Below are 15,070 nucleotides of genomic sequence, written 5' to 3' on the forward strand. Positions count from 1 at the left end.
TCAAGTTGAATCTGCATTTTACAGATATATATATATATATATATATATATATATATATATATATATATATATATATATATATATAGTGCTTAATTCAAGTAGTACTTGGGATTAAATGAACCATTTAATGACAATACTTGACACACTACTGCTATTCTCTGTTTATTATCTATGCATAGTCACTTTAACTCTACCTACATGTACATATTACCTCAACTAACCGGTGGCCCAGCACATTGACTCTGTACCGGCACCCCCTGTATAAAGCCTCCCTATTGTTATTTTTTTCTTGCATTTCACTGTAAGGTGATACCTGTTGTATTCGGCGCATGTGACAAATAACATTTGATTTCACTTGTATGTGGTATGATTTGAATAATGAATGACGAATCAGAATGAAGAAACTGATTTGTCAGTGAAAAGAGGCCCTTGAATAGCCCGATAGCCAGTTGTTATTGTTGGGGCACAGTACTAGAGGTAGACCACAGCGTCAGGGTGTTCTGTCTATGCCTGCTGCTTCAGACATGGCCTCCTCTAGCTGATAGAGAGAACCTGTTCCCTGCCTAGCAGCCAGAGATGCCATCTTGGCAGCACACTGTGATTGTAGAAATTTTTAGGAGCACTGAACTCACAGACACACAAGCTACCCCTCCACTCTCTCTCTATCTAGCGCTCTCTCTCGCTCTCCCTCTCTCTCTCTCGCTCTCGCTCTCCCTCTCTCTCTCTCGCTCTAGCTCTCTCACTCACTCGAATGCACACACACACACCCTCCGTCTCTGAGCTGCTGATTTGAGTAGTACTGCTGCAGTGAGTGGAGAGAAAGGGAGGGTTGGGTTGGGTTTGCACTCTGCCTAGCTAAGACTGCGATTTCCAGAGTGCCTTGCTGCCGCCCACGCCCATCAGACATCTACCGCAGTGACAATGCTTTCAACTCGGCACAGCACGAACCCACTGACCCACATACTGTGTCGCCCGGGAAACGGTACCTGTGTGTGCCATTGTCTGATTACACCCGCCTCTATTCAATTACCTGGGGTGTCTGTGAGAATGTACGAACATGCATTCAATGATAAAAAAGTACATTCATCTAAGTATACGGTTTCTTAAAGCAGGAAGACTATTCCTTTGGACTCCTGCTAGATAACACCTGCCTGGATTTGATTATAAGGTTCATTGTGTGATCCTAACATTTCTCTATGACTGCTGCCTGACTGTGTCCAACACCTAACAACAACAAAAAAGTCAAACAATGAGGATGCACTCTGCATATTTTCACAACATTATTTTGATATGAGGAAATCTCTGTGGCTTCCCCCTCCCAAGGCAGGCTACATACCAACACAATGACTGGATCTTTGCGGTATTTTAGATTGTTTAGATATTGTTTAGATATGATTCATTTGGATAAAGGGATATTTTGGGGAGAGGAAATGAGTAATACACATGCATAACAATTACTTCTATAAAGGTGATATAAACGCTAGAAGCTGGTTTCATTAGCATAGTGTTTGTTGTACATTCAGATAAGATGTGCTGTTCATACTCTACTGGGGTGATTTATGTTCATACAGCATCATGACTCATGTCAGAGAAAAGTTAATGTTTGTGTCAGTTGTGGGCCTACCAGTATGTCCAGATCTAACACTGTGTTGTATACACAAAAATAATGGTTCTAAACTGTACCAGATAGGGGTTCTTTGGCTTACAAATATTGTTTAACCTTTTTTTGGTGCTATATAGAACCCTTTTTAAAAAGCTCTAAAAAGAACCATGCTCATAAGGTTCTAAATGGAACCTGTATGGTGCTATAAAAAATGTAAAACTTTCCTAAGGTTCTATAATGAACCATTAAATAAGATTATATAAAGCACCAAAAAGGGGTTATACTATGGTTACAACCCTGATTGGGGCTATATAGAACACTTTTTGGGGTTCTTTATAGAACCTTTATAGAGAATGTTTTTTTATATCTTTACTTAACTAGGCAAGTCACTTAAGAACACATTTTTTATTTTCAATCACGGCCTAGGAACACTGGGTTAACTGCCTTGTTCAGGGGCAGAACAACAGATTCAGCTCGGGGATTCAAACTTGCAACCTTTTGGTTACTAGTCCAACGCTCTAACCACTAGGCTACGCTGCCACCCCAGGTTATATAACAGACCTTTTTCAATCTGATGGGTTCTTTGTGGATCCTTTTGAAGAATCATACAGTTATTTTTTTTATTCTAGTCAGCCATTTTATATTGTTAAAATTCCATTGGTGTTATTATTGTGTTAATTCACAAGTTGCGTTGTTCTGTGAAGGGAGTAGTACAGTCGTGGCCAAAAGTTTTGAGAATGTGTCTTTAGATATTTTTGTCAGATAGTACTATGGAATACTGAAGTATAATTACAAGCAATTCATAAGTGTCAAAAGCTTTTATTGACAATTACATGAAGTTGATACAAAGAGTCAATATTTGCAGTGTTGACCCTTCTTTTTCAAGACCTCTGCAATCAGTCCTGACATGCTGTCAATTAACTTCTGGGCTACATCCTGACTGATGGCAGCCCATTCTTGCATAATCAATGCTTGGAGTTTGTCGATCAATCAATGCTTGGAGTTTGTCAATCAATCAATCAATATGTGGGTTTTGTTTGTCCACCCGCCTCTTGAAGATTGATAAGTTCTCAATGGGATTAAAGGTCTGAGGATGGACCCAAAATATTGATGTTTTGTTCCCCGAGCCACTTAGTTATCACTTTTGCCTTATGGAAAGGTGCTCCATCATGCTGGAAAAGGCATTGTTCGTCACCAAACTGTTCCTGGGTGGTTGGGAGACGTTTCTCTCGGAGGATGTGTTGGTACCATTCTTTATTCATGGCTGTGTTCTTAGGCAAAATTGTGAGTGAGCCCACTCCCTTGGCTGAGAAGCAACCCCACACATGAATGGTCTCAGGATGCTTTACTGTTGACATGACACAGGACTGATGGTAGCGCTCACCTTGTCTTCTCCGGACAAGCTTTTTTCCGGATGCCCCAAACAATCGGAAAGGGGATTCATCAGAGGAAATGACTTTACCCCAGTCCTCAGCAGTCCAATCCCTGTACCTTTTGCAGAATATCAGTCTGTCCCTGATGTTTTTCCTGGAGAGAAGTGGCTTCTTTCCTTTCCTTCTTGACACCAGGCCATCCTCCAAAAGTCTTCGCCTCACTGTCCGTGCAGATGCACTCACACCTGCCTGCTGCCATTCCTGAGCAAGCTCTGTACTGCTGGTGCCCCGATCCCACAGCTTAATCAACTTTAGGAGACAGTCCTGGCGCTTGCTGGACTTTCTTGGGCACTTCTCGCCTTCTTCACAACAATTGAACCGCTCTCCTTGAAGTTCTTGATGATCTGATAAATGGTTGATTTAGGTGCAATCTTACTGGCAGCAATATCCTTGCCTGTGAAGCTCTTTTTGTGCAAAGCAATGATGACGGCTCGTGTTTCCTTGCAGGTAACCATGCTTGACAGAGGAATAACAATGATTCCAAGCACCAAACTGTTTTTGAAGCTTCCAGTCTTTTATTCGAACTCAATCAGCATGACAGAGTGATCTCCAGCCTTATCCTCGTCAACACTCACACCTGTGTTAATGAGAGAATCACTGATATGATGTCAGCTGGTCCTTTTGTGGCAGGGCTGAAATGCAGTGGATTTTTTTTTGGGGGGGGGGGATTCAGTTCATTTTCATGGCAAAGAGGGACTTTGCAATTAATTGCAATTCATCTGATCACTCTTCATAACATTCTGGAGTATATGCAAATTGTCATCATACAAACTGAGGCTTCAGACTTTGTGAAAATTAATATTTGTGTCATTCTCAAAACTTTTGGCCACGACTGTACACAGCATTGTACGAGATTTTCAGTTTCTTGGCAATTTCTCGCATGGAATAGCCTTCATTTTTCAGAACAAGAATAGACTGACGAGTTTCAGTTCCTTGTTTCTGGCCATTATGAGCCTGTAATCGAACCCACAAATGCTGATGCTCCAGATACTCAACTAGCCTAAAGAAGGCCAGTTGTATTGCCTCTTTAATCAGAACAACAGTTTTCAGCTGTTTAAACATAATTGCAAAAGGGTTTTCTAACGATCAATTAGCCTTTTAAAATTATAGGAGTGATGGTTGCTGATAAAGGGCCTCTGTACGCCTATGTAGATATTCCATAAAAAATCTGCCGTTTCCAGCTGCAATAGTCATTTACAACATTAACAATGTCTACACTGTGTTTCTAATCAATTTGATGTTATTTTAATGAACAAAAAAAAATGATTTTCTTCTAAAAAACAAGGACATTTCTAAGTGACCCCAAACTTTTGAAAGGTAGTGTATATTTTCCTTAATTATTTTCCTCTAACTCCACCACACCTAATGGACAACAGCACTTAGGCTTCTACTTCCAGCTTATACATACTACTGTATATGCATTCTACGGACACAGTATATTTTACAATAGTTATCTTTTGTTTGTTTTTAGTCCCATCCTTCAGCTACCATACATTTTAAAAGAGCAAAGAAAACTTTAGTGAACTGTAAAGAACCGTTGAAGAGCTCAAAGGGTTCTTGAGTCCTTATGGTTCCACATAGAACCATCACCCTTCCCAGAACCATTGAGGAACCCTAATATTTTTGTGTGTGGCATATTGAACATTTAGACACTCCTCTAACCTTATTTTGTTGTACTGGTCAGTAATAGATCAGTGAAGATCTCTTATGATTTTATACAGATACGGGTGTCATTTCTATGAAGTAACTTAAACCCCTTTTGAAAGAGCTTGTGATACTAATAGTCGCTGCTACAAAGTCAAATGAACTTGATGAACCTAGCCAAGTTCAGTTGTGATGAGGCTATCCTTGCTAACATGAGGGCCCTGCGTGAGGGCCCTGCTGCTCATCTACACTATGTAACTATTACATGTGAGCCGAGAGGGAGGAGGAGGTTTGCGGCATACAAGTATTACTTTAAAGTCATTCAACTTGTAGCCTGTGTGCCAGTTTGTTTCTGCCTCAGTCAACTCTTTCATCGCTGCCCAAACATGATTTGGCATGAAAATGACAAGGGAGTTGACTAAAGCCTGAACAACTTACTTTATGTTCATTGTTGAGTTGGTTGGAAGTATTTTTTCAGCATGAACCAGTTCTATTGTCACTTACTTTCGACGACAATGGAGCAGAACCAACCGCTGACTCCAAATGTCAACATGGTTAGCGTCATTCCCAAACCTGAGTCAATATGTTTACTTGAACATCAAGATGTATGTTTCTATTTATTGTGGACCCCCATTAGATGTTGCCACGGCATCAGCTACCCTTCCTCCGGTCCAGAAACATTAAGGCAGTTTTATACAATTTTAAAATCATTACATTCACAGATTTCACAACACACTGTGTACCCTCCAGCCCCTACTCCACCACTACCACATACTGTATCTACAGTACTAAATCCATGTGTGTGTGTGTGTGTGTGTGTGTGTGTGTGTGTGTGTGTGTGTGTGTGTGTGTGTGTGTGTGTGTGTGTGTGTGTGTGTGTGTGTGTGTGTGTATGCAAGAGGTGTCAAGAGGTGAAACAAAATATAATTCTCTGCGGTTGTGAATAAACACTTGTTATAATTATATATTATTTACACGAGGCACAGGGTTCAGTGGAGATGCTACTGGCAGCTCGGGCTGTTTTTGTGGCAGTGCTCCCAGTAACTTGTCTGCACGGCCTCCTTAGTAAGTTGACTGAGGGCCTCCTTAGTAAGTTGACTGAACGGCCTCCTTAGTAAGTTGACTGAACGGCCTCCTTAGTAAGTTGACTGAACGGCCTCCTTAGTAAGTTGACTGAACAACCTCCTTAGTAAGTTGACTGAACGGCCTCCTTAGTAAGTTGACTGACGGCCTCCTTAGTAAGTTGACTGAACAACCTCCTTAGTAAGTTGACTGAACAGCCTCCTTAGTAAGTTGACTAAACGGCCTCCTTAGTAAGTTGACTGAACGGCCTCCTTAGTAAGTTGACTGAACGGCCTCCTTAGTAAGTTGACTGAACGGCCTCCTTAGTAAGTTGACTGAGGGCCTCCTTAGTAAGTTGACTGACGGCCTCCTTAGTAAGTTGACTGAACAACCTCCTTAGTAAGTTGACTGAACGGCCTCCTTAGTAAGTTGACTGAACGGCCTCCTTAGTAAGTTGACTGAACGGCCTCCTTAGTAAGTTGACTGAACGGCCTCCTTAGTAAGTTGACTGAACGGCCTCCTTAGTAAGTTGACTGAACGGCCTCCTTAGTAAGTTGACTGAACGGCCTCCTTAGTAAGTTGACTGAACGGCCTCCTTAGTAAGTTGACTGAACGGCCTCCTTAGTAAGTTGACTGAACGGCCTCCTTAGTAAGTTGACTGAACGGCCTCCTTAGTAAGTTGACTGAACGGCCTCCTTAGTAAGTTGACTGAACGGCCTCCTTAGTAAGTTGACTGAACGGCCTCCTTAGTAAGTTGACTGAACGGCCTCCTTAGTAAGTTGACTGAACGGCCTCCTTAGTAAGTTGACTGAACGGCCTCCTTAGTAACTTGTCTGCACGGCCTCCCTAGTAATTTGGCTGAACATTTTTTCTGGCAAGCTTCATCCATATCCATTTAGAGTGGAGGGAACCTAACCCGCCTGCACACACACACACACACACACACACACACACACACACACACACACACACACACACACACACACACACACACACACACACACACACACACACACACACACACACACACACACACACACACACACATCACAGTCCCAGTGGGTGGAGTTAAGACCAGAGATAAAAGTATATGTATGAATAATTGAGAATATTTCACGTTACTGGAAGTCGGGTAAAAAAATGTTTTTTTTTTAATTTATGAAATACCTCCTGGCATATACAGCAAGTATTCAGACCCATTAACTTTTTCCACATTTTGTTACGTTAAAGCCTTATTCTAAACTTTATTTAAAAACAATTCCTCATCAATCTACACACAATACCCCAAAATAACAGAGCAAAAACAGGTTTTTATTTATGACGAATAACAAAAGGAAATATCACATTTACATAAGTATTCAGGCCCTTTACTTGGTTGAAGCACCTTTGGCAGCGATTACAGCCTCAAGTCTTTTTGAGTATGACGCTGCAAGCTTGGCACACCTGTATTTGAGGAGTTTCTCCCATTCTCCCACTCGATCCTGATTAGTCTCCCAGTCGATCCTGATTAGTCTCCCAATCCCTGCCGCTGAAAAACATCACCACAGCATGATGCTGCCACCACCATGCTTCACAGTAGGGATGGTGCCAGGTTTCCTCCAGACGTGATGCTTGGCATTCAGGCCAAAGAGTTCAATCTTGTTTCTCCTTCTGGAAGGTTCTACCATCTCCACAGAGGGACTCTGGAGCTCTGTCAGAGTGACCATTGTTTTCTTGATCACCTCCCTGACCAAGGCCCTTCACCCCGATTGCTCAGTTTGGCCCGGCGGCCAGCTCAAGGCAAAGTCTTGATGGTTCCAAACTTCTTCCATTTAAGAATGATGGAGGCCACTGTGTTTTTAAGGACCTTCAATGCTGCAGACATTTTTTTGTACCCTTCCCCAGGTCTGTGCCTCGGCACAATCCTGTGACGGAGCTCTACGGACAATTCCTTCAACCTCATGGCTTGGTTTTTGCTCTGACATGCTGTGGGACCTTATGTAGGCAGGTGCCTTTCCAAATCATGTCAAATCAATTTAATTTACCACAGGTGGACTCCAAGGTCTAGAAACATCTCAAGGATGATCAATGGAAACAGGATGCACCTGAGCTCAATTTCGAGTCTCATAGCAAAGGGTCTGAATACTTATGTAAATAATGTGGGTTTTGGGGGTTTTGCTTTGTCATTATGGAGTATTGTGTACAGTACAGCCTTGATTCACCATTTTACCATTAGACTGTTCACGCATACATTATCTAGTCATATGACGATATCAGCCAGTTTAGCAAATGCTAAATTACTGTGGCATTCACAATAAATGACATATGCCATTTTACATGTAAGGATAACCGTGGATGTGTTTTCTCGTCTCCCTGTTTTTCAGCCTACTCCGACAAGATCAAAGAGATGTCCATGCTGTCTCTGATCTGCTCCTGCTTCTACTCACAACCACACCCCAACAGCCTCTACCAATATGGAGGTTAGTAGTGAAGAGCTCTGTGTTTGTCCGTGTCCCATAGAGATTATATAAATGCTGTATATGATCTCTCCACTTGTCTGTCTGTCTGTCTGTCTGTCTGTCTGTCTGTCTGTCTGTCTGTCTGTCTGTCTGTCTGTCTGTCTGTCTGTCTGTCTGTCTGTCTGTCTGTCTCTGTCTCCCCTTCTATGTCTGCCAGTCTGTCTCCCTCCCCTTCTCTGTCTGTCTGCCCTTCTATGTCTGCCCGCCCGCCCGCCCGTCCATCCGTCCCGCTCTCCCTGTCTCTCTCTGTCTCTCTCTCTCTGTCTCTCTTCAAGCTGCTGTGTGTTAGTACCATAGCATGGTGTACAAACAGGCCAGTAATTCTGAGTCCTGGCCGCCACAGCCTTACTGCCCTAATATCTGCTGTTCTCCACAGACATGGAGGTGAAGTCCCTGAACAAGCGGGCATCCGGCCAGGCCTTCGAGATCATCCTGAAGGCCCCCGCTGACCTCTCTCCGGACAGGCCCCAGCCCCTGCTTTCTGCTCCCAAGAAGGACCTCTCCCCGGACGAGCTCCAGAAGAGGCTGGAAGCTGCGGAGGAGAGGAGGAAGGTAAATGGAGAGCATGACAGAGAATGGGTCAGCATCTCTTCTCACCCTTCGATTCTTCTCACTCTTCACAATCTCTCATCATCTATCCGGTTTCCTCTCGCCCTTCTCTCTTTCTCCCTCTTCGCTATCATTGTCTCCTTCTCTCCCTCGTCTCTCTCTGCAGTCTCAGGAGGCCCTGGTGCTGAAGCAGCTAGCTGAGAAGCGGGAGCACGAGCGACAGGTGCTCCACAAGGCTGTGGAGGAGAACAACAACTTCAGCAAGATGGCCGAAGAGAAGCTTAACTACAAGATGGAGGTCAACAAAGAGAACCGCGAGGCCCAGCTGAATGCGCTGAAGCAGCGGCTCCGGGAGAAGGTAAGACACCCACTGACTGTCAATCAAAGCTATGGCCTAACTTAGAAAAAGTGTTTTGTGGGTAGAGAGTAGAGTATCCAAAACAGGATTGGAGGTGATCTTTTGTTTAGGGGTCTCACTGTAATGAAAAAACAAGGAGGACTAAGGCCATAGTCATGGGCATTTGAATACTTACTGGAGGAGTGTGATGACCTAGCCGCCTTTCTGGCAACAGGAGGATATGCATTAGTATGAAATTATTAGCCTGAACGCCAGTCTGTAAATGGATGACTAGTCTGTAACTTAAATTGGCAAGGAAACAATTTAGCATTGCTGAATGCAGAAACAATCAGATCCCTCCATTCTTCACTTTTGTTTGATGGCAGTTGATGTTGAAACTCTAACCAGTGTTAATAGAAGAATAAAAGAAAGAAGGGCGCTGAGGAGTATTTCTCTCCACTCATACAGGAGTAATAAAGGCCTAGTTCACTAATTTTGTGGATTTTTAAAATATATATATTTTTTACTGCAGTACCCTCAACACCCCTACTTCCTGCGACTAAATTTCTGTTTAAAATATGGAAATAAAAAGAGAATAGAGAACAATGGTGGTGACTATGTAAATGACCTTCTATTGCAGTATTTTATAGCACATCTTCTCTAATTTTCACTTTGTTTCATCACAGGAAATCCATGCCGCTGAGGTCCGTAGAAACAAAGAGCTCCAAGCTGACCTCTGTGGTTGAAAACATTTTCTACAGTTTTGTCAAGAGATTCTCATCTGATGGGTTTTGGTTGGAGGAAATGCTACTTTTTAAAATCTCAATGTCTCAAAGGCTCTTGCATTGTTCAGTATACACTCGTTTCACAAGCTAATAATTTACACAGATTGTTTCTCATCTCTGTGTGTATTTTTGTTGAAAACGACAAACATTTTGAAATGCGATTCACAGTAGGTCAAAGGTCAGATTTACTAAAACTTTGTACCTGTGTTAAGACTGCACCTGTGAGTTCATACAAAGGAACAACATGAAAACAATTGAAAAGTTATTTATCTGACCTTTTTCTTATTTATTTTTTTAACCTTTTGTTTAAAATAATTATGTTTGGTTCTGTCCAGAAAAATGACCAGTTAATTTTTGCACTAGTGTAAATGCTTGGAAAATCTGTCTGTGTGTCAGACCTAAAAAGCTACTGTAAAAGTGTGGCGTATGTAAAAGTGTGAAATATTTGATTGTTTTGGTGCATGGGGCAGGCGAGAAGAGCTGGTGTGTGTGTGTACATCTTTACTGTTTGTTTCTGTGTTGGGGATGTTGGGGATTTTGTACAGATGCTAGTTTTATGCGTGTTCATGCACACCTTTTCAGAAGGGTGTGTGTGCGCCTACGTCAGAGAGAAAGGCTGTGAGTCGATTCAAAACATAGTAGTTCAATAGGTAATGTTCAATTCTCATAGGAAGTCAATGTCTGCACTGCATCTGTACTGTGAGTGAATTTGTTCCACATATTTCCAAACTGTCATTATCTTGAAAAATGAGCTTGAGGTCATAACACAATCCCTAATTATATTGCATAAGGTACTTTATGACATGGGAGCAGAGCCACGCTAAATGGACTCAAGAGTTACCCCTGTGCTAGAGGCTTGCTCAGACCTCGTGAAACGGGATAATATACCATATTCAGCACAATCTACAGGCAAACACACTAACCTGGCCATTCATCATGTATACTGACACCCATTGTCAGTTTGTGCAGCTGTCTTCAATCAAACTTGTAAAGTTAATCAATTGAGTGTATAAAATGGAGCATAGTCACATTTAGGCCTCAGTTCAATAAAGTTCAGTATTCACGTTGCTGTCAGGAAATGAATTAGGTTACGACACATATGTTTAATTTGCTTGAAGAGTGGCTTTCGTTCTCGCTTCAGTTTCATTTCCGAGCTATTGAAATCTCCCACACAGTCTGTTTATTTCTGAGAGTCACTCACTTGTGACTGTTGAGTAAGTGCCACTGTAGGGGACTACATTGAGTAAAAAGATGACTCCACGACAGAATGCCGTAGTTGGTTTGCAGTGAGTTAGAGTCAATGTGACAGAACTAGTTTTATGCAAATCATATGCAAATAAGAAGGTTTATGATGTGAAGCTTGGCATGCGATGTACAGGTATCAAATGCTGACATAGCCTGAATGTTTTACCAGACACACTTGCCCTTCTAGCAGCATATAGGCAGGCCTAGGTTACTCGTGCCAGGTTTCCCTATACAGTACTATACAGGGATAATGCTGGGATAATGCTGCTAAGCTTCAGTGGGGTTGCGCTAGGACACACAGTGGAGTTATGCTAGGACACAATCCCGTTATGCTGGTGCTTGACTTGGTTGGTTGTCGCCTTGCCTTAAGTAACCTTGACATCGTGCCAACTACTGTTTTAATTATCTTTGTCTAAGATGGGTCCACCAGTCCATTATGCTTACATACACACAGTCTCTGCACATACGACTCTATGTGAATAACTCAACAATAGCTCACCTTTGATACAAGGTCAGCCGTTGTGGCTTGCATATAAAGTCTGATAAACTATAATAAAGTTGGTGATACCTTATTTTTTTATTTACATTTGTGACATTTAATAATTTACATATGTATTGTTTACAATGGTAGTAAAATATGTCACATGAGATCTGATATCATATCTTTCACACGTCTTTGAAAAATCTAGCCTGGTAAAAAATGATGCTTCAGAATGAATTTCACTGGATCAATAAACCCTTCATGGCACGTTCAAAATTTTTTGATGATCTGGGTCATCCGAAGAGCAGGGGACTGGTGCCAAATCACCCACAGGTAACGAAATGGATGATGAATCATCATGTGATAGTTATCTGCTATTTCCCAGACTATTAATCAACGTTTGCATGATTTGTCTGTCATAACGTTTGACCAGTAAAATGTGTTATGTGATAACGGATATATAGCAGAGATTATGGAAGAATTCTCTAGTCTTATTCGTATTATTTATCAACTGTATGTTTATACTAGAGTCATTCTGCACAGTATAATATGATTATGCCCTCATGCTGACGCCCAGAATGACAGAAACGAAATTTAACTGTGCATACAATACTAGCGATGGGCATTCCGAGTCTTTTCGGTGTAGGCCAAACGGTTCTTCGTTGAAAATGCTTAAGAATCGACCTACAACCACAAAAAATAGCCAAATTGCATTCAAATAAACGTTTACCTGGCCAAATTAGATGGCCTGCAAAAAAATCTGGACTAGATTGACGCATTCTCCCCCCTATGGGTTGTTTCTGCCCTGAATATTCACCCTCCTTAGATAATTATTTTGTAACTTCTCTGCAGAAAAAAAGTTATTTTGTGCTCAAAAGGCAGTAGCAGGAGGGAAAAAGCAGTACTAGCAGTATGCAAATCAGGGAGCCAAATGATCGGCTCTTTCACCGATGCGATTCGGTTGCCGACGTTCACCAAAAAGATCCGTTCAAAAGAGCTGTTCGTTCGCGAACAACCCATTACTAAATTATATTCCAGCGATGGGAGGGATTTATTGTCCCCATATCCACTATAACAGATACAACGGAAGAAACTGGAGTTTCAATTTAATGTGAAATGTCTGACTGTTAAAACTCCTGAAACTATTGAGGTGAGTTCAGCATTTTAAAATGAGTTAATTAACCATGTGTGGGTTATAAGCGAACGTTCTGTAAATAATTGTAAATGTGACGAACCTGCGACTTCCTTCTAGATCAAACCAGGAATTACTTGATGTTGCATTTTATTTTATTTATGAAAACAAATGATCTAATTGTTTCCTGGTGAAAGGTATGCAAGGTAAAGCGGCCTATAAGATCCGTACAAAACGTGTACGCACAAATATTGGACCATATGTGTCTTTCATACTTTTCGCATTCTTAGCTCGGCTCTAACAATTTCTGTAAACTGTAAACACATTCAAATGAATAGAGGACGGGTACGGAGCCGCGTTGGTTGGGAATTTGAGCTGTGCGTCCATCGTGGACCGTGGTCAATAGATCCATATAGCAAGTTGGGGGCGATGAAACAACAGAAGCACATTAATTTTCAATGAATGAAGCGAAGTGCGCGGGAGGACCGTCGGGCGATGCTAGAATGGCCAGAGAGGAAGAGGAAGAGAGAGGCCCAGCTCGGCAGAAAATCTGTCTCCCTCTAGCAGGTGGCGTTTTTTCGCCCACCAAGCAAGTAGTTTGGTCAACAGAAACATTTATGGCTTATTTGCTACACGAGGATTATTTGATGGAATAGACGTTTTGTAAGAATGTACTGATATAAATAGGACACGTGACATCCCGGTCACTGAGAAAAAAAAACTTAATATCAGAGTTGTCTCAATATGGCTTTGCATATTCATGACATGAGGCTAGTAGCTTAGCATATCTTTCCATTGAATACTGGTGTTTGACGTCAACAACCTAATCTAATATTTAAAACATTAAAATAATGAGATGTATTCACCAATCCAAAGAAAGGATAGGTGGGAGCAAGACAGCCAGCAGTGGCGCTTTGTGGACAAAGACTCCCATTGTTTAGGGCGGAGAGAAATGTATCTTGTCAGTATATCCATAATCTTTGGAATGGGCGAGGGAGCTTGAACAGGGCTGGACCAAAGTTGGGAAAACTTTGTACTTGCTATTGACCAATCAACTCTCACTATAGTTTCCAACCCCTAGTGGATTGGCTGTTGATACTTAGCACTATCTAGCCTGGTTGCTAGCTTGCTATAACCAACATGAGGGTGAAGAAATCTTGACTATCTGAATTTACGCGTTAAAAGGATCTCGGCTATCGCAATCAGACGTCTGTGGACTATTAATTAAGTGTAAACAATAGTCCACAGACTGCTTTACTAAAGAAATCTCTGTTGGCCAACAGCCTATCGACCAAACAATCGACCAGTTGACTAAATGGGATCAGTCTTAGTTGACTCCATTGCTTCCAACAGTTGTGTCAAGTTGTCTGGGTGTCCTTTGGATTGTGGACCATTCTTGATACACACATCTTTTGTCTTGCCTATTCACCCTCGGAATGGCACACACATACACAATCGATGTCTCAATTGTCTCAAGGTTTAAACATTCTTCTTTAACCTGTCTACTCCCCTTCATCTACACTGATTGAATTGGATATAACAAGTGATATCACTAAGGGATCATAGCTTTCACCTGGACAGTCTGTTATGGAAAGAGCAGGTGTTCCTAATGTTTTGTACACTGTCTTTAAATAGGCCTACCTCCTTTCTGCATCGGACTCAGGCCTCATGTCTGGGGTGGAAAATTAACTCCTGAAAGTACAATGCTTAGATTCATAATGACATCTTAGATTTAAATCTTTACAAAACAGCGATAGTTTATTTGCAAAGAAGACACACAGGTTTGGCATTGGAGAAATGCTGTACGATGAATATCTTTTAATAGAGTAGGTAGATAAAATCTTTCCTCATCAATAGCGCTTCAAGCTTGGCACACCTGAGCACTCTGGAGCAGGTTTTCATCAAGGATCTCTGTACTTTGCTCTGTTTATCTTGGCCTCGATCCTGACTAGCCTTCCCCAGCATGATGCTGCCACCGCCATGCTTCACCGTAGGGATGGTGCCAGGTTTCCTCCAGACGTGACACTTTGCACTTAGGCCAAAGAGTTCAATCTTGGTTTCATCAGACCAGAGAATCTTGTTTCTCATGGTGTGAGAGTCTTTAGGTGCCTTTTGGCAAACTCCAAATGGGCTGTCATATGCTTTTTAGGAGGAGTGGCTTCCGTCAGGCCACTACCATTAAAGGCCTGATTGGTGGAGTGCTGCAGAGATGGTTGTCCTTATGGAAGGTTCTCCCTTCTCCACAGAGGAACTCTAGAGCTCTGTCAGAGTGACCATCAGGTTCTTGGTCACCTCCCCGAT

The 15,070-nt window shown here is 42.0% G+C and overlaps 2 protein-coding genes across 4 annotated transcripts in view; both read left to right on the forward strand.

The window, feature by feature from the left end:
* The window catches only part of LOC118400599 (stathmin-3-like), a 28,972-nt gene extending 17,232 nt beyond the window's left edge, over nt 1-11,740 (forward strand). For both annotated transcript variants that reach the window (XM_035797598.2, XM_052473971.1), the window contains exons 3-6: nt 8,106-8,201; nt 8,617-8,792; nt 8,956-9,147; nt 9,813-11,740. In XM_035797598.2, the coding sequence (XP_035653491.2) occupies nt 8,106-8,201; nt 8,617-8,792; nt 8,956-9,147; nt 9,813-9,872 (524 nt within the window). In that variant the 3' untranslated portion in view covers nt 9,873-11,740. The remainder of the gene's footprint in view (nt 1-8,105; nt 8,202-8,616; nt 8,793-8,955; nt 9,148-9,812) is intronic.
* An 839-nt stretch (nt 11,741-12,579) lies between these two features.
* LOC118400597 (helicase with zinc finger domain 2) overlaps nt 12,580-15,070 on the forward strand; it is a 43,827-nt gene continuing 41,336 nt past the window's right edge. The window contains exon 1 of one of the 2 annotated variants that reach the window (XR_004829049.2): nt 12,580-12,787. The gene's annotated coding sequence lies outside the window, so the exon portion shown is untranslated. The remainder of the gene's footprint in view (nt 12,788-15,070) is intronic. The other variant, XM_035797597.2, reaches the window with a different exon arrangement.

The sequence above is a fragment of the Oncorhynchus keta genome, chromosome 21 (genome assembly GCF_023373465.1).
Source record: "Oncorhynchus keta strain PuntledgeMale-10-30-2019 chromosome 21, Oket_V2, whole genome shotgun sequence".
Classification (NCBI taxonomy): Eukaryota; Metazoa; Chordata; class Actinopteri; order Salmoniformes; family Salmonidae; genus Oncorhynchus; species Oncorhynchus keta.